The sequence below is a fragment of the Cricetulus griseus genome, chromosome 10 (genome assembly GCF_003668045.3).
Source record: "Cricetulus griseus strain 17A/GY chromosome 10, alternate assembly CriGri-PICRH-1.0, whole genome shotgun sequence".
NCBI lineage: Eukaryota > Metazoa > Chordata > Mammalia > Rodentia > Cricetidae > Cricetulus > Cricetulus griseus.
In genome coordinates this window covers 23,943,688-23,962,900 of record NC_048603.1, presented here as the reverse complement: position 1 = coordinate 23,962,900, position 19,213 = coordinate 23,943,688, and the positions used below count along the sequence as shown (strand labels likewise).

Sequence of the window (19,213 nt, the reverse complement as noted above, 5' to 3'; positions counted from 1 at the left end):
GAATGAAGAAGAGGCCTGGGCGGGATGGTGGGGGGATGCAAACAAAGCCAAAACACAATGATATGCATGTGTGAAAATGTCACAGTGAATAGCCGGACGTTGGTGGCGCACACCTTTAATCCCAGCACTTGGGAGGCAGAGGCAGGCGGATCTCTGTGAGTTCGAGGCCAGCCTGGTCTCCAGAGCGAGTTCCAGGACAGCCTCCAAAGCCACACAGAGAAACCCTGTCTCGAAAAACACCAAAAAAAAGAAAATGTCACCCTGAAACCTTACATGCTAACTAAATTAAGAGAGAACACAATGAAAGAAGGAATTTTAAAGAGAGTTTTGTCACTAGGCTGCTTTCCAGAGTACTGTGACAAAGACTCACAGACGCCATGTGACCATCACTATTTGAGGGACTGTTTACTCCCTTTGTCCTCAGCATTCCCTTCAACTGGCCAGTACCAGTGCACATGGTCTGGGGAGGGAAGGACAGGGAGGGAGGGTGCGACCCTGAAAGGAGGGAAAGGAGGGGACCGATCCACTCACGTCACTAAAACGCTAGTGATTACTCTACTCGGTGTGACTGCTCCTTCTGTCAACTGGACTGGGTTAGATAGAGAGTGCCCATCTTTTCATGTGTCTTTTCAGGAGTTTCCAGGTACAAATGGACTGTGAGCGCCGTGGCCTGTGAATGGATCAATCCCTTGATGGCTGCAATACCGGGAGCTGGTGAAGGAAGGAGGGCGCATGGGGGCTGTGTCTTGCCCTGGCTCCTTCCTGTTCTTCCCTTTCTGCTTCCTATCTAAAATGCCTTCCTGCCACGATTCAGCCTTGTGTGTGTTCAGCGCAGCAATGGTAAAATCGGCAGGCTCAGCTTCCAAGCTGTTTCCTTTCCTGTAACGGTGAACTTGGATCAAATCAGTTCACTCATACGAAACTGTGGAGCGGCTGCTTGTGAGGACAGCACCACAGAGCTTTATGTAGGACCTTGTTTCAACAGGAGACGGAGTCACCACACACGTGTAGCTTTGAAGCCAATAAACTACTTACGGCATTTGTCTTATATCAAACTGCTTGAAAAACTAAAATTATACAATATACACGGAAACTAAAATTATACAGTATACATGGAAACTAAAATTATACAATATACATGCAATGGAAATTGCTATCAGCCATAATGACACATTAGATTAAAATCATGTCTTAATTTTTTTTTTTTTTTTTTTGTTGCTGCATAGGCCGTAGGAGGAAACAAGAAGTATTTGCTCATGGGTTGAGGGTACGTCTACCTCCAGAAGAGAGGTGTTTCTCTCCCTCCCCCGACCCCCGAAAGAGTTTCTCTGTATAACAGTTGTGGCTGTCCAGGAACTTGCTCCATAGACCAGGCTGGCCTCGAACTCACTGAAATCTACCTGCCTCTGACTCCTGAGTGCTGGGATTCAAGGCGTGCGCCACCACTGCCCGGCTACCAGAAGAAGTTAACGGTACTTGATCTGCCAGGGATTTGTAAGAGTTTTTCTCACACTTAGCTGACTTGGGCAAGTCCACTCCCACTTACCCTTTTTTGAGGCCTGTTCTCCTCACTTGTGAGGTGCAAATGATAAAACCAAGTTCCTGTTCTCTGGGGGGGACTTAAGTGAGATGCGTTCCGTGGACTGAAAGCCATGGACATTGGTAGGCAGGAGATGAGCTCCTTTAGACAGAACTAGGTTTACTGTCCTAGATTTTTTTTTTTTAAAAAAAAACACACATTTGGAAAGCTAAACAGTGGTGGGAAGGAAAGGAAGGGTATTGATGGCACCAGGGCTCTGAAACACTGCTTCCAAGTCCTGCACCACACGCTCTCTATTTGGAAGTCCCGTGGTTTGGTTTTTCTGGCCATCCTTCAAGGCCATCTCTTAAAATAACATCGCAGCCCATGGTGCTATGCATCATCTAGGTAGCGCAGCTGAATGAAACTGTTGATTAAAATGACAGAAGGCACTGTGCTTGGCCTTCGCTGTCTAAAGTTACGGGTCAGAGAACTCCATAAAATGGGTCTTAGTCTCACTAGATTAGTGGGGATACACACTCACAGAGGTTAAGGAACTTGACCAAGGCCACAGCATGAATAAAACAGATGGCCAGGTTATTCGTGAAGGCCACTTTGCTCCAAAGGCCACTCTCATTTCCTTTGTCTTGCTATAATCGTTTAAAGTGACAATCGGGCCACATCACTTTCCCGTCTGAAACCCATTACTGCTTCCTGCTAACTAGAGTCATACCCAAATGACCACGTTTAGGTCTGGCCCTGACAACCGCTTCCCTTGTCCCATACCCAGTGTGGCAGCTCCCCTGTCAGGACAAGGCTTTGACAAGTCCCCGGGCAGCACTCACTCCTGCTCTTGGATGTAGAATCACTTTGAATCCATGAGCAACCTGTAGGCTTCTTGTCCACTGATCTCTCTCCTTCTTTGAAACTTACTTAATCATCTACAGGGCACGTCCTTTGGTTGGCTACTGAAAAGGAACCGTCTAGGTTCCATGGCCTTGCCCACCTTCTAATCAGGTCTCTTTCCCAGTGGCAGGAAGGCAAACGTTCAGGGCTCTGAACTCACAATTACCGGTTTATTCCTTGATTCCTACAGCGAAGCTTCTGGGAGGTGGGGGGGGGGGGCTGCTTCATACGAGCACATCAAGCTCCTGGCACAGCTAATCAAGTAAATAAATAAATACGTTCTTTTCCAAGTCAGGTAAGCAGTGATGAGAGCCTTACAGAATCTCAGCCCAGCTCTGGTTTCCCTCGAGTGTTCAGTATCAGAATGGCCAGAGAGGCCATGGGGTATTCAAACTGCTTCCAGAATATGGCTGGAGGTGACAGACCCTCTACTCAGAGGCCAGCAGACCTTGCCTGACAACTGTGGCTGTGGATGTGGCTTTCCATCTCTGCAAACTAGTTAGTATCCTCTCTGCCTGATACAAGTGGACACACAGTAGGAGAGAACCTCAGACCCAATGCGTCAAAAAAACCATGGCTGATAGAGCACGTTACAAGAGGTCAGGCTGGGCCATGTCCCAACAGAGTGACACAAGAACCACCACTCAGCAGGTTGTCACTAACCTAGAAGTAGGAGAAGGGCCAAATCGTAAGTCCCATCAACATTCTAGACTTTCTGTTCAGATCTGTATGAACTACAAAACCTTAGGTGCTGTGTAACACCCTTCTCAGAGTCTGAGCTACCTCGGGGATAGTGGTTTTCTTGGGTTATTTAACTATATTCCCTCCCAAATCTCCCCCTCTTAAATGGTCCCAGATCCTCTCCCTCCCCCACCTCCAAAATTGTGTCTTTCTTTCTCTCCCTTTTTTTTTTTTTTAAGTAAATTTAATAACCCATTGACTTCAGTTTTTGCTGCCTATATACTTTAGGGCGTGAAGCCATCCACTGGAACACGGTTGACTTAGCAGGAGCCACACAGCCTTCGAGACAATTGATTCCCTCTCTTTTAGAAGCCACCATCTGTCTTTAGCTCCTCAGTCACTGGTCGCGGTTCATGAGCCCTTTCAGCATGGGTTTCTTAATTTGATCAGAGCAGGCTAATAAGCCACCAGGACTGCTTTGGGATGCATGCACTTTACTTCTTAGCTGGTTCAAAGGAAAGTTACAGATGAAGACCAATAGACAGGACAGTTACATATAGAATCACAGGATGCAGGGTAATCTCAAGCATTCTACTCTAAACGGCAAAACAGTGCAAAGGTCAAAATGGGAGAACTATGGGAAAGGCATGCCACTGTTAGGAGAAACAAAGTTGTGGGTAGTGCCTCTGGATCCTGGAGAGGACCTCTGATGGTCATGAGGGCAATGCCCGGGTCCCTGCTGCACTCACCCACGTCGGACCTGTTATAAAACGCTGTAGCCAGCTCAGCTGCAGAATACAAAATAGAAAAACGTCTTCAACATGCATAAATAAGTGAAAACTCATGAACCTGACACTGTCTCAAAAAGTTACTAATTGAAATTTACACAGGAGAAAGATGTCTGAACATGAAGCTTACTGGTGATTTTTTTGTCTTCCTCATGTCTCTTCTATTTTCCAAGTTTGCAACAATGAATGGTTACTTTTCTTCTGAGGAAGGTATGACATGTAACAGGGAAGCCTAAGAGGGCAGCCCATCACCAGGGAGTGCTTGCTGCTTATTTAAGATGCTGAGGACGGAATCTAAGGCTTTCTGCATGCTATGCACCAGCTATTCTCTGTGGCTCCTTTCTGCATGCTATGCACCAACTGTTCTCCAATTTACTGTTTGTTTTCTTTTTAAAGACAGTGTCCAGGTATGGTGTTGAACCTAAACCTCCATGCTTCAACTTTCAGAGTAATTAGATTGCAGGCCTGTGTGACCAAGAAAATGTTTGGTCATTAATGCAAGTTACAAACCAAATTGGTAGATAAAAGCAAAAACAGTATGGTAGTGAGTCTGAAGGGGAAAGAAAAAAAAAATCAGCTTTCCTATGGCACTACAAATTCCAGATCTCTGGTGCAGGTGGCTCCACAAGTGTGCCCTGAACTGGCATTCGAAGTGCTACCTGGAAACCCCTCAGAAATGAGATCCCAAATCTAATTAGCCAGACCCCTTCAAGGATGGATCCCAGGAGCCCACGTCTTAGTAAATTCTTGTAGTAAGATGAATGTATGAATGTATGAGAGCCACTGTCCACAGTGGAAAATCCAAATCCTCTCAAGGAGGAAATGCCTCCAGCCAGAGTGGAAATCATCTTGCCTATTGTCTCAGATGCTACTCTCATGAAGATGGAAGAGAGGTCAAAGGTTGCTCTAGAGATTGCTGAAAAGCCAAGGTACACCAAATGCAGATAGCATCTGACAAGGCTGAATTCAAGAGGGAATCCAATTTTCCTGGGAACATTACATGAAGAAAAGGGCAGTGTGGGAGGGCAAGGGAAGATGAAAATCCCTAACTTAACACAATGCAAGTGTGTTCTGTCTAATTGAAGCAAACAATGGGTCGGGTTTAATGTCTCCTCCAGGAGAGAAAACTCTAAAGCAATGTTTTCCTTTCCATCTCACCCCATTGGAGGACAACTACCCTGGGGAGGAGCTGCAAAGAAAGCGAGACCTCTAACAAGACAGCGTGGAAAGCACAAAGACACAGGCCATACGTGGGGGGTCTTGACTTAGATAATCAGTTCTTGGCCAAGTCCTGGACTTGAAATTTCACCTCAAACATGCCATTTGTAATTTTCTGTGTGTGAGTTACAACACCACCATTCTGTGACATCACAGGCTACATTTTCCTCGCCTTCTGTGAATGTCTCTACCACAAGTGCCAAACAGGTTTTACACCAACTAACTCTGGAAGGACCTTCACACAACTCAAGATATCTGCAACAGTCCAAATATGGCGGCGTACCTGGGCTTGGTGTGGGTCAGGAGGAACGGTGATGCCTCTTTTTAATTCACCTGGTGAAAACCAGAGCCAGTTGCCACACTGGGCCTCCTGCTGGCTCTGTAGCCGAATGTTCTAAAGCATTGCATATGATGTTCATGTCAACGTTCAGAGTTCAAAACCCGCCTAAGGGTGACTGTGCTGCACATTCATGGATGAACACAGAGCAAGGTCACCCATGCACAGGGGAGTCTTGGACTTAGATCTGTGACACCAGCTGCTTCCAGGAAGCCAGGAAGTCTCCCCGACCCATGGGAACCCCAAAGCAGGAGGCCTTGTAAAGTTCTGTCCCTATGTGCACCTTTCCCTTTCTCCGTAGAGTTAAAGAACTCTTTTAGAAGGAGCTATCAGAACGTTTTGTGCAAGCATTCTCAAACAGAAAGAGGCAGCCTTGTCCACCGCAGAGCCTGGCATATAGTGGGCACCCGGTAGAAGTCTTGAGTTGAGCAACACTTTAGAAAGTCTGTATTCTCAATGCTCACTTTAGCTGACATTCTGACCTCACTGTAGCATGCAATGTAAACCACTGTTGGGCGCTAGTTAGTGCCTCTTCTAAGGAAAACGGTTTCCACCAGCTTAAAAAAAAACAAAAAAAAAAAAACAAAAAAAAAAAAAAAAAAAAAAACAAAAAAAAACTCTCATAAATACCTACTAATATTAGTACCTCAAGACAAGGGTCCCACTAGTGTGAAGATGAGACACCCCTGCTCTCTCGAGAAAAAGAGTGATCTGCCTCCAGGGACCCGGCCTGTGAAGCAGAGATCTCTGAAGTCACAGTAGTTCTGCCCAGGCTCACACCTTTCCAGCTGCAGTCTCTTAGCACAGTGGGGGGCAGTGAGAGTCAGGGGAAGCAGATGTGTGAGACTCCCTGAAGACTCGATAAATAGGACCTTTCTTTGTGTCTTCATGAGGGACCAAAGGACATAGTCTCAAACAAAGAGAGGATAAGAAACAACTGGCTGGAAAACCACCGTTGTTATATATTCAATATAATCAGAAATAGATTCCAGAAGGGAAGAAGCAGAAAGGAATTAAGAATAAACACAACTAAAGACATGGGTCACCTGATGTAACAAAATTTCTAAGTTAGCACTTCTCAAAGTGGTTCAATGGGCAGTTCATGTTTCTCATATGTGAAAGTCTAGTGATGAAGCAAGTTCAGAATTATTGAATTAGTTAAGGTTCTTCCGTGTCAGGTGTCTAGGCTTCTAGCATATAAATGGGCATCGCAAGTCTCCTTGAGAAATAGCAGTGCTTCTTAGAGTACAACTCTTACGGAAGAGCACGGCGTGGAGTTAAGTTTTCCATCTCACCCACTCTGATGCTCCTGTTCCCCACACACTGTGCACGGCCACTGTGAAGGGTTGGGTAGGGTATGCACAGCCCAGAGCCCCAACCTTTCACACACAGGTGGGCCTGAAACAGTCACGCTCGTCTTGATAACCTGTGTCCAGTGCTGTTGACATCAGCCCACAGGAAGGGGCCCTGGCCTGACTGCTTTATCTTTCAGGCCTGTCTGAGGTCAGTGGTGTGTGTTGAGTCAAGAGAGACTGAGGTAACATTCCCCAGAGGAATCCAGAATAATATTTAATCTGAAGCAGTTAGAGTGAAGGAGAAAATCTAGGTAAGAGTTCATTCGTAGGATGAAAAATGGGAAGGAAAGGGAGCAGGCAAAGAGTTGGAGGAGTGACTGCCAGCCAGGGCTTCAAGGAATTCTCAGAGCCAAGGGAAACATCTGCATTTGCTTTTCACCGGGCACCTATAGATAGATCTGGGCTAGGGAAGAGAACTCCGGAGGCTTGCAGGATCAAGAGCTGCAAACACAAAGTTATTATCTCAGTGTGGGGCTTCTCTTTGCAACATCTGTGCTACTGCCTTGCTTGGTTTTTAAATCAGTGTGGCTTTTACCTTAATGGCAAATCTATGCTGGTGAGAGCACGGTCATACATTTTCATAGGTGGGGCAGTGAGCTGCAGAGGAGGATTCAGGTTTGCAGAGCTCTTACAATTACTGGAGGTGTGATTCCATTTTCTCGGCAGCTACCGAGAACTGGTCCAGGGTGTCAGTGAGGCGGAGATGATGACAGGAGGTAATGCTGACCAAGTAACAACCAAGTAATCTCTCCCTTCATTTTCTGGTCCCCCAGAGCAAAGGAGAGCATGTGACAAGTCTTCATAAGCCTGGCTGGCCTCTTTCCTCCTGCCATTCCCAACACTGCTGAGAAGCTGCTGTGTGCCTTAAGTCTCTGATTTCTTCTTGCTTTGTGAACTAGACTCCTTCAGAAGACACGTGACAGGAGGAGGAAACGAACTTTTACTACACCCACTCACTACCGTGGCAGATACTCACTAAACCTGTTCTCATACATGCAAAGCGTCTGTCTTTATGAATGCAGGGCACATAGTTAGCACACTCTAAGTACAAGCTGTTGTTAGCTCTATTTGGATAAGCAAAAGCCAACCATAAAAACAATAGCAATGTTACTGGCTTAAAGGCTCTGAGGTTGAGACCAGGCTAATTAATCAATCATTTCATTAATTTTAAGATAGTACCTCCTTATACTGTCCAGAGTAGCTAGTCTTAAAAGTGCCACTGTGCCATTTAAGTGATTGTGTCCAAGCCTCTCCTATCAAGTGAGTAGGTTCTATCCCCTTGCTCTTATATGGACACAGCTTTACAGCGTGTCTCTCCTACTTGCAGATGCCAATCTGTGCGTATACCTGGAGCTGAGGGTCAGTTCACAATCACACACAGTGTGTACACACTCTTGAGCAAGGTGTGACCTCCCACATGCAAACTTTACAGGCTGAAAACTCAATCCTACTCAACAGCCATTATTTCAGTTTCTATGTAAAATATCTTTAATGCACAACAGCTTGTGCTAATTTAAAGCTCAGCCGGGATGACACACAACTTCTGGCCCCACCTCCGCCCCCTGGGTATATTTATTACACAGCAACTACGTACTGATGAGAGAAAATTTCAAGTTGCTGGTTATGGCCTGGTATACAAAAAATACTATGTAGCCCGTGAAAATGACTTTCCGGTTTTATTTGTGAATCATAGAGAGTTAACACGCTTGTAAAACAACACAAGAAAGATTCTAAAAGCTTCTGAAATAAATAAAAGTTATACATTTTTGTTGGTACCTAACCCTACCATGACAGATTGCATTTCACCAATAAGCTCTGAGTGGGAGCGGGACTCATCCTGGTCTTTGATTTCTTTTCACCCTGGGGTTCAAAGTCTCACTGCAGAGAGAACGCTGTTTAATGACAAGCACCAGCTGCGGAAGCCTTGGAGGCATCAGAGTACATGGCATATACACTGTTACCCATCTGAAACACAGACCCTGACTCCTAAGATTATCTAACTGCAAGGAATTGGGACACAATCTAAGATATACTCTTACATATGTAAACTATCAGTATCTGTGTCCGAATGTACAAAATTGTTCAAGTAGAATTATGTAATAATCTTCATTTTTGATCTTTTTCCACATTTCCATTTTATTATAGTAAACACATGTAACTATTATAGCCAAAAAAAAAAAAAAAAAAACCTCCCCAAATACTTTCCCCCTTGCTCATCAAGCCCCACCCACAGAGACAGACCTCACTTAACACGATGTCCCCAAAACACTAACTGGTCACGGCTCACATCAGAGCATGAGGAGAGGTGTAGCACAGTTTCATTCTGTGGAAAGATGAGATCTTACATGGGGAGCCCAGAGCCAAAAGGTTCATCTACAGCTCAACTCCTTCACCTGATGCTCACGGACATTGCCAGAGAGGGGATGGAAAGATTAAGACAGCCAGAGGACAAAGAAATCTGCTGTGAGATTGTGTCTTCTAGAAATGACAGGGAAGCTTCCCCAACCACACCTCAATAACATGGCTACCTAAAGAAGACCTGAACTTGTTCTAACTCCAACAGGCAGGCTAACATGGAAGGGGAAAGGACTAGGGGCTACTGGGGACTGCTCAAAGTGGGAACTAGTCTCCCCAGGATTGAGCCCCTCATTGGTTACCCAATCAATACCAAGTGGTCAGCCCTGAAATCACATACACACAAGCAAAGCTAAATGGGCTAGGCAGGCTACTTACACACACACACACACACACACACACACACACACACACACACACCACTAACAATGAAACAAGAGGCCATGAGTTTGAGTTTGGGCAGGCTATTTACACACACACACACACATACACACACTCACACACACATACACACACTCACACACACTCACAGAGACAGACAGACAGACACACACAGAGACAGACACACAGCACTAACGATGAAACAGAGGCCATGAGTCTGAGAGGGAACAGGGCCCCAGCAGCTGTTGACTACCATCCTCTCTACTCTTGTTAACATTCCAAAGAAAACCCTCAAACATAACGTGATAAAAATCTAGATCCCACGCGTGTTTTCAGCTACTTCCATTAGGAGACAAAGAAATATAACCCCCCCCACACACACCCCAAAAAACAATCCTTCACAATCCCAAACCACACCATTCTGCAGTCAGAAACTGTAAACAGGAAGTGCTCTGCAGCTGTGGAACTTTCTGCTCGGCTCCAGCAGCTCTGAAGCAATAACTGTTCTCAGACCACTAAATGACAATGTGCCAGGGCGGAGGAGAGAGTCCTGCCTGGAGGAGACCCGCCGGGGCACGGGTGCCTCCTGGTAAGGAGGTTCCCACACAGCTGTGAAATAATCACCGCAGCACTGACCGAGGAGGGCGCGGCCCGTGACAGTGTCCTCTGACCGCTGAGATCTCTCCCTAGCACGGTTGTGCAGCTTGGGAACGTTAGGGTTCCTGGATGCCCTGTTGATGCATCCCTTCCTTCGCTAGGGTCGCAGGACCAGCCGGCACTGCCCAGCACAGGCCCGTTTAGTGCTTTCCTCCCGGTGGATATACGTAAGAAAGGGCACTGTAACACAAGTCCTCCTCACTGATACCCTGAGTGTTGAAGGCGCACGGGGTAGGAGGTATGGGAGGCACCCACACGCCACGGAGAGACCACATGCTACCTAGGTGCTTCACACGCTTCTGAGGATGCTCTCACAGAAGCCTGGGGGGAGGGGGGCTCAGGTGGGCACCCTGTCACTGCTCCGTCCCTCCCTCTTCCTTAGTCACAGTGTTCGTGCAGAGTCTCAATAAATACAATATATGCACTGAGTGAGACGGCAGGGAACACCATCAGTCCGGCTTTACACAAGTGAAGAAACCGAGACTTGTGTCTCTCCGGGCTTACAGGGAGGCAGCCGCTGGTAGCCTTGTCTCGGAACCCTCTTGAGACAGGCCAAAGGAAAAAAGGAAACTGATCCTGACACACTTCTCTGGTTCCTTACCACTAAGAGGCAGCATTTCCTAGAGAAAAGAAACCCAACAGGCCACCTTCGGGAAGACAGACCAACTCCGGTCTTCGGACTGAGAACCACATGACTGATCCTGGAGAAAGAAATTCACCAGGAGGGAGAGCAGCTCACACTAGGGAAGTGCAAAGCAAACAGGCTGAAGGCCCCACCCCAGGGCACAACAGAGGCCAGTGGACTTTGGTTCTGTACTTTTCTTTTACAGTGAAATTTTACACAGTGAGGCTTTAGTAGGCATTTGTCCTTCCTTTCAGACTATGACTCAGTGCTTAAGACTTTGGTTTATATTTTGAAAAATTTAAACTCACACACAAAAAAACTGAGAACACAGTATAGAGAGGCCCTGTTTACCCTTCAGCTTCCCCGGCAACGGCGGCTCATGTAGCATTTCATTAACATCTAGAAGCTGACCACAGTATGGCAAGGGACTAGATGACTACAGACCTCACCTGAATACCCCCAGTTCTTGCACGAGCTTTCCTGTCTCTGAAACAACAGGCAGCAACCGCAACCGCATCTCTGCACACAGTTCTAAGGAAGGTGTCGTTATTCCAGCAAGATTCCAAAGGAAAGCCTGGGCCCGAGCACGGCTGCCTCTCGGAGCTCTGCAAGCAGCAAGCAGCTCACAGGGCGACTCATAGTGAAGCTATGGGGATACAATCAAGGCCACTGGCAGACCCAAGGGACACAGAGGTGCCAGTACAATGCCACACTGGTCAGGGACAGCTACAGTCACATGCAAAGTGGAAGAGTGACCACGTGGGCTGCACCAACTCCAGTGACAATGATTACTCCACGGCCCCTCACCAGGAAGCCAAATGGAGAGTATTTATTTTTATTTTCTTTTTATAAATGTGTGTGGCTTTTTTTTAAAAGATTTTACTTATTTATTATGTATATAACATTCTGCCTCCGTGTATGCCTGTATGTCAGAAGAGGGCACCAGATCTCATAACGGATGGTTGTGAGCCACCATGTGGTTGCTGGGAATCGAACTCAGGACCTCTGGAAGAGCAGCCAGTGCTCTTATCCTCTGAGCCATCTCTCCAGCCCTATTTTTATTTTCTTAGTGCAATAAATTAGACTGTCAACAATTTCTTTTTCATTTACCTTAGACCTGTATTCTATGGAGGAGAGAGGGCATGGCAAACAAACAAAACAAAAAACCCAATCCAAAAGAATAACAAACAAAAATCAAAACAAAATAAAACCAAAAAAAAAAGCCACTTGGACCAAGTATGTCCAGTGAGATAGATAGCATAGCACTTTTAGCTTGGGAAAGGGGACTCTATGGTGGCCCCTGCAAGACACAGAGCGGAGGCCACAGTCAGGTCAGAGGCAGGGGGTGGGGTTAGGCTGCTTCCGAGCAGTGTGAACCAACAACATACATGACGGTCTCAGTGCGATTTGGTACACTCAGGGCCAGCTAGGTAGCTAATGGTAAGACAGTCACCTAAGTTCTGCAACAGTCACTTTCCTTGTCACCCAGACACAATACATGTCACAAAGTACTTAAGGAAGGGAAGGCTCGGTTCAGTGTGGGAGAGCACAGTCCATCCGTTTGTGGAGGTCATGGCGAAGGTCACCGAGTAGAGCTTAGAGCCAGGACGCCTGGCACCCTAGTGGATCAAAAATTAGGATCACCCCTACGTGGGCTGGACTTTAATTTCCAGAACAGTGCCACCGGATAGGAACATGCGTCTGTGGGGACACTTTCCCATTCACTCCGTAACAAGCGCTCACCGCACACTGCCAGGCACAAAGGGCGGTTTTAGATGGACACACACAGACACATGAAACCATCACACATTTGCTAGACTGTCTTTACACATGTGGACGCCCAGTTGAGCAGAATCCTGTGTGATACCCGTGTGACACTAAATGCACAGGACGACACCCTGGTGTGGAGACCCTGCGGGGTGGTGGTGGTGACCCCTGACTAACGTCCCCCCACATCTGCTCTCGTGGAGAGTGAGCTGCCCGTGGACAAGATGTAGCTCTGGGAAAAGCTTCCTGGGCTCTCAGGCAGTTATTACCCAAGTGAGGCTGGGTCTTACTTCACTTCCTTTCCTATCGGCCCTTAGCTCTGGTGCTTACCGCCCCGTACACCACACCCGCAGCAAGTGGCAAGCAATACCCAGGAGGAAGAGGGCACGAGAGCCAAATAGTCTCAGAGTTAAAGATCATCACGGGCTTGTTAAGACAGAAAGTACAGGGACGTTATGCCTTATGTTCTCACGCTGTCTTTTTTTCCAGCTCTCATAAAGACAAAGTATTCTATATGCCATGTTCTTTTTTTTTCCCCAGATTACACGATTTATTATTTCTGATTTATTCGATGGCATAAACCACCAATTAAAATTAAACTGTCAGGAAAACAGGCACATGCATGTTTTTAATACAAGGGAAAAACCATTTTGACTGGCCAAATGCTCAGATTGCAGTAAGGCTTTTCAAACAGGTAGTTAAGTAGTCGTCTACTGTAAGCTGTTTGTAACAAATGGATTTATGACAGGATTTCCACCCAAGACCGCCGAAGCCCGTCTGACAGACAGCTCCAGCTCCTCAGAGGGTGCAAGGGTGCAATGCTGGGGTGTGTGTGTGTGTGTGTGTGTGTGACAGGAGGGGATCTGATGCCTCTTCCCCAGGACCGAACACTGAGGAAAATATGGCAATAAATCACCTTGCTGTGGTCAGTCTCCTACCTCTTTTTTTTTTTTTTTTTTTTTTTTTTTTTTTTGGTTTTTCGAGACAGGGTTTCTCTGTGTAGCTTTGGAGCCTATCCTGGCACTCGCCCTGGAGACCAGGCTGGCCTCGAACTCACAGAGATCCACTTGCCTCTGCCTCCCGAGTGCTGGGATTAAAGGCGTGCGCCACCAACGCCCGACTCTCCTATCTCTTAAGACTTAGAAGATACCTGATTAAATCGAGGGCAAATGTGACCGTTCTGAAGTGTTCTTAGACAGTTCACCAAACCAGTCACACACATGCTTAAGACCAGTGGTATGAATGCAGGTACCATGTGGTGATACCCTCACACGGTGCCTGGCAAAGGAAACCCTGAGCGCTGCCAATCTGTGTCTGCCTTCCTGGGTCGACATCTTTAAAGACCTTATGTTTTAGGGTTCTTCCTGCCGCACACCTTCCTTAAATCTTAAAACATTTCTCTTGAAGGCACGTGTGTGTGTGTGTGTGTGTGTGTGTGTGTGTGTGTGTGTGTGTGTGTGTAGGGGGGAGAGAGTAGGGGGTGCCCAAAGGATGTGTTGAGAGAAATTAAGGGAGGCTCATTATTTCAAGAACAGCTGTCTTCATACAAGTGAGATACAATACAGGCAGGTTGTATTCTCACTGTGCTTTTGGCAGTAAAAGCTTCATCACTCTTTAGCTGTTTACAAAACAAAACAAAGAGCAACAAAAGCTGTAGATACTGGGCCTGCGTCAGATGGGGTCCTAGAACTGAAAGGAGACCAGGACACATGCTCTAATCCAGAAGCAATCTACAACTGATAACCACTTAGACATGAAAATTTATGTTTCTCTAAGTTTCACTGGGGAAGCCAACCACTCCTAAGGGCAGGCCCCATGCCCAGCAGGATACGGCTGACAGAACTCAAACTCAATGGCACCTTTGGAGGCTCCTTGTCTGATGTCATGTCCTGGCTTCCTCCACCCCCCACCCCATTTTAAAACTTTATCTTACTTTAAATTTACTTTTATGTGTATTGTTATTCTCTCTTTTTCCCTACTGGTCCTTTGCATATGTATTATGGCTTCCAGTTTAGTGTTTTTATGGGATTTCCGAGTGTGCACACGAGTGTGTCTCTGCATCTGTATCTCTTTCTTGTGCCTTTTCTTGGGCTCCTAGCCTTCTGTTTTCTGTTTGTTTGTTTTGTCCTATCTCAATGATATGTTAGTTTTTGCTTTATCTTATGTTGCTATCATCCCTTAGAAGCATGTTTGTTTTCCAATGAGACAGAAAGGGAGGGGAAAGGAACTGGGAGGATTAGAGGGAGTGGAAACCACAATCAGGATATATTATGTGAGGAAAACATTTTCAATAAAATGAAAAAAAAAAAAAAAAACAGAAATAAAAGCTAAGAACATTTATCGTACAGGGACAGTGGTAGGACGTAGAGGACAGTTAGGTGGTTTCTCTCCCTTCAAAAAAATCCATCCTGCTAGTGGCTGAATTAAAGATATTTTACTTCTCACTCCCAGTACTGGGGCTGAGGCGAGGAATCAATGAGCTATTCTCTGTGTGCAGTGGCGAGACTATAGGTGTGCTTCCCTGCACACAAGGAGACTTACCAGATTTTTCAGCAGCGTGGACAGTTCCTTTGTAAGTGTAGAAAACTTGACAAAAGCGGTGCCAAGGTCAGGGTTGTCTCTACTTAAAAAATTACTTCCAAACTTATCCAGAACTTGTGCGTAGTTTTCTTCATTTTGTACATGATCTAAAAGAGAGGCAAAGAAGAGGTGTGGGCCGATATTTGTCACAGTGCGGGCTCCTCTGAATGCTGACCACTGGACCCCTCTTGCTCAAAAGGAAAGCAGAGAAAAACAGCATCAATCGTTTACTCTTTTTCTTTTGAGATGGGGCCTGAGATATAGTTCAGGCCGGCCTCAGGCTAGCAGCCTTTCTGCGGGGGTCTCCCACGTGCTCTTGATTACAGGTGCATGCCACCACACCCGGCTCCTGCTCATGGGCGCTCTCTCTCTCTCTCTCTCTCTCTCTCTCTCTCTCTCTCTCTCTCTCTGCCCCCATTTCCCTCCCTTCCCCCTCCCTCCCTCCCTCTCTTCTCTCTCCGGGGATTCCTGTTTCCTAACCACATTCCCCAGCAATTAAGAAACTATGAAGAAGAGGGCAGTGATGTACACCTATCTTAATTCCTTTATTTTGTTTATGCCCCAGGTCTGTAGAATGGCACTTGCAAAAACTCCTTTATTATTTTTATTTTTTTTTATTTTTATTTTTTACAAAACCGCTTCTAAGTACAAAGCTTGCATGCTTGGATAAGGTGGACCAGTGTTTGAAGCACAGTTTTGGCATTTAACCAGCTTGCTACTTTGCTGTTTGGCTTAAAAACCAAAACAATGAGGACAACAAAAACTTCCGTGCTTATGACCCTAGCTGGCACACAAGGGGTATTTGCCTTCTGTTTATCAATCAACTTTCCTTCTAGTTATTGCTTTTAAAGTCTACAAACAGAGACCAACCTTACAGGAAGGTGATGCCAAGGAACTGACATGACAGCACACACAGACGCTTCTCGGTGGAGTGGACGCACAGACAGCAACTCCTATCCTCGTGACACAACCTGTCATGTCTTCCAGGCTCTCATCTCAAGGCTGCCCCTCTCCGCTGTCTGTCCATCTGTCTGACCTCATCATACTGGAAAGCCTCCCCCTGTCTCTGGGGCTTTATTATTTCCTATGTATGTTTACTGCTTTGGGATCTCGAGTCTTATTACTTTGAAAACGTTCTAAATGGACACCTTAACCCAGAGCCCTCCCCTAAAACATAAACATACACAACTAACTGCCTATCCAATATGTCCACTTGGACGCCCAATCAGCAGGGGACAAGGGACCTTGGGTTCTTCCTGGAATGTTTTATCTCACTTAGTCATTGACAAACATTAGTGAAGCTGTAATGCAAGACCTGTCGAGTCATACTTGATTTTTCTTTCGCACACCCTTGACTGTGTGCTATTTGGGGTTCTAAAGCCTCGGCAGAACCCAGGCGGCTGGAGGAAAGAGTTATCGTGAGGCTGTAATGCAAGACCAACCAAGTCATACTTGATTTTTCTTTCGCACACCCTGGTACCTCAGAGTGGACACAGGAGGCTACTAACCACTGAGAATCCCGCTTTTAACATTCCCATCACCCCATGCTAACAACTACCCAGCACCCCCTCTTTCTTCTGGTCTCTTGGATGCCACTCTTGCTTTGTCACTAAAGGAGCATCCTGCCAGGTGCCATTAGATCATGTAGCTTATGTGAGCTCCCAACACACACATGGCCACTCACGGGTACCCCAGGCTGGATCTCTGCAGGCTTATGGAAAGGCTCATGGGGACCCCAGGCTGGATCTCTGCAGGCTTATGGAATGGCTCACGGGTACCCCAGGCTGGATCTCTGCAGGCTTATGGAAAGGCTCATGGGGACCCCAGGCTGGTTCTTTGCAGGCTTATGGAAAGGCTCTTGGGGACCCCAGGCTGGATCTCTGCAGGCTTATGGAAAGGCTCATGGGGACCCCAGGCTGGTTCTTTGCAGGCTTATGGAAAGGCTCTTGGGGACCCCAGGCTGGATCTCTGCAGGCTTATGGAAAGGCTCATGGGGACCCCGGGCTGCATCTTTGCAGGCTTATGGAAAGGCTCACGGGGGCCCCAGGCTGGATCTCTGCAGGCTTATGGAAAGGCTCATGGGTACCCCAGGCTGTATCTTTGCAGGCTTATGGAAAGGCTCATGGGTACCCCAGGCTGTATCTTTGCAGGCTTATGGAAAGGATCACAGCTCCTCCCATACCCTGGGGCTAATGTGTGGCAGCTGAGATGGCGTTGATACCGCTCTTACGGGCAAGCTTTTCACATATTCCAGTTTGGCTCAGATTTCCAACTCTCTATGCCTTGTTTTTTGTAGTACAAAGAATCGCATTTGTGTGGAAGGCCACAGTAATGTCTAATATATATGCTAGATGAATTAGAGACGAGAATCTGTAAGAGGGGGCTGGAGAGATGGCTCAGCAGTTAAGAGCACTGACTGTTCTTCCAGAGGTCCTGAGTTCAATTCCCAGCAACCACATGGTGGCTCACAACCACCTAGAATGAGATCTGGTGCCCTCTGCTGGCATGCAGGCAGAAGACTGTATACAAAATAAATAAGTTAAAATCTTAAAAAAAAAAAAAAAAAAAGATTCTGTAAGAATGCCAAGTCCTCAGTTAGAAGGAGTCTTCTCTTGCCCATGAGGCCTTCAATTCTTTACAGTTTTCCACATTTCATGTCTTTCCATAGGCGGCATGGATGGCCTCTGGTCACCTCTGTCTGCCCACTCAACAGACAACACTGTTGATTTCCCAAGGCACTTTGGATGGCTTTGAATTTGGCTTAGGAAGAATTTGTTATGGCTTGTGAAATTTCTTAAGCTGTTTGTCCCCAGTTATTCAACTGAAATGAACTGCTTTACTTTCAAGCACTCCTCAGTAACTGTACAGGAGCAACGGGCATCCATGAAACAGAACACTAGCCAGTGTCAACCGGGGAGACCAAATGAAGCTCCCAAAGCCTCTGCTCGTCTCAGCATGAAAAATTCATGATGCCTTCTGTGGCTGTAAGCACTTCTGGCTCTCGAGATATTAAAAAAAGATAAAATGCAGCTCTAGTTACACCTCAGAAAAACAGAATGGCCACCTCAGCTCAACAACAGGCTGTGAGCGTATCTGCCCCGAAGCCAAGCCTTCTGCCTGCGCCACAGAAGCCCATTCTCCGCTGAGGACCCGCCTAACACTTCTTTCTGCTCTGGCAAGCCAGTGGGGAACAATGAGGCTCATCCCAACCCTCCCAGGGGAGAAGGCACCTCAGTGCTAAGTGGTGGACACTGGCTGCACACCCGGGTTCTGCTTGTTTACCTGAGAGCGCACTAGGTTGCAAATGAAATCTGTACACGTGTGTAGGTTAACGCAGTATCTGTCGCTTGCTACTCAGATTAATAAAGACATTATTAGAGATTGGTTCTGGAACCCCTTCCTGGACATCCCACACAACTGCCATCTCCTCTCTTCCTCCGCTGACATCTATTACCCTGAAATAGCATACCATGCAGGGTTAGGAAGAATTATGAGAAGCCTGGCAGACCAGTAATGATGACTCGCTGCAAAATCAGACGGACTGATGAGCACAGGCAGGTCATGGGAAGAGGGGGGCTGGGGCGGGGCACTGACTTGTGTTGAGAATGTTCTCTGACCTACCGGCTCTCTCTTTAATATCCTATGCCCTCCTCACCAGACCTCTGCAGAGATGTGATGGATGATGAGAGGCCGAGAGCCAGACTGGATAAGTGAGCACGGGCTAGGCCACGGATCTGGAATACCCACACAGTAACTGTGTGCACTGTGTCTGGAAGCACATAAAAAACCGATGTGCTTCCAGACAGTGTCATGCATGAGTAATATTCCGGTATAGATACAGATATTAAAATACAGTGGTATAGCAAGTTGAATTTGGGGATAATGGTGTGAGCAGCATAAGCCTGAAGGATGCCACTCACTGCTGTCTCGGAGCTGCATGTCATATCTAACGGCACAGGAGCAGGCAGCGTGCCTGTTAAGTATCATTCAGCATATTGCATGATGAATCTGTTAGGAACGATTTACTGACAGCATCCTAACCAC

General features: G+C 46.7%; 1 protein-coding gene across 7 annotated transcripts in view; it reads right to left on the bottom strand.

The window, feature by feature from the left end:
- The window catches only part of Asap1 (ArfGAP with SH3 domain, ankyrin repeat and PH domain 1), a 282,890-nt gene that overhangs the window by 85,837 nt on the left and 177,840 nt on the right, over positions 1 to 19,213 (bottom strand). For all 7 annotated transcript variants that reach the window (XM_027431674.2, XM_035449607.1, XM_035449606.1 and 4 more), the window contains one exon: positions 15,131 to 15,276. In XM_027431674.2, coding sequence (XP_027287475.1) covers positions 15,131 to 15,276 — 146 coding nt within the window. The remainder of the gene's footprint in view (positions 1 to 15,130; positions 15,277 to 19,213) is intronic.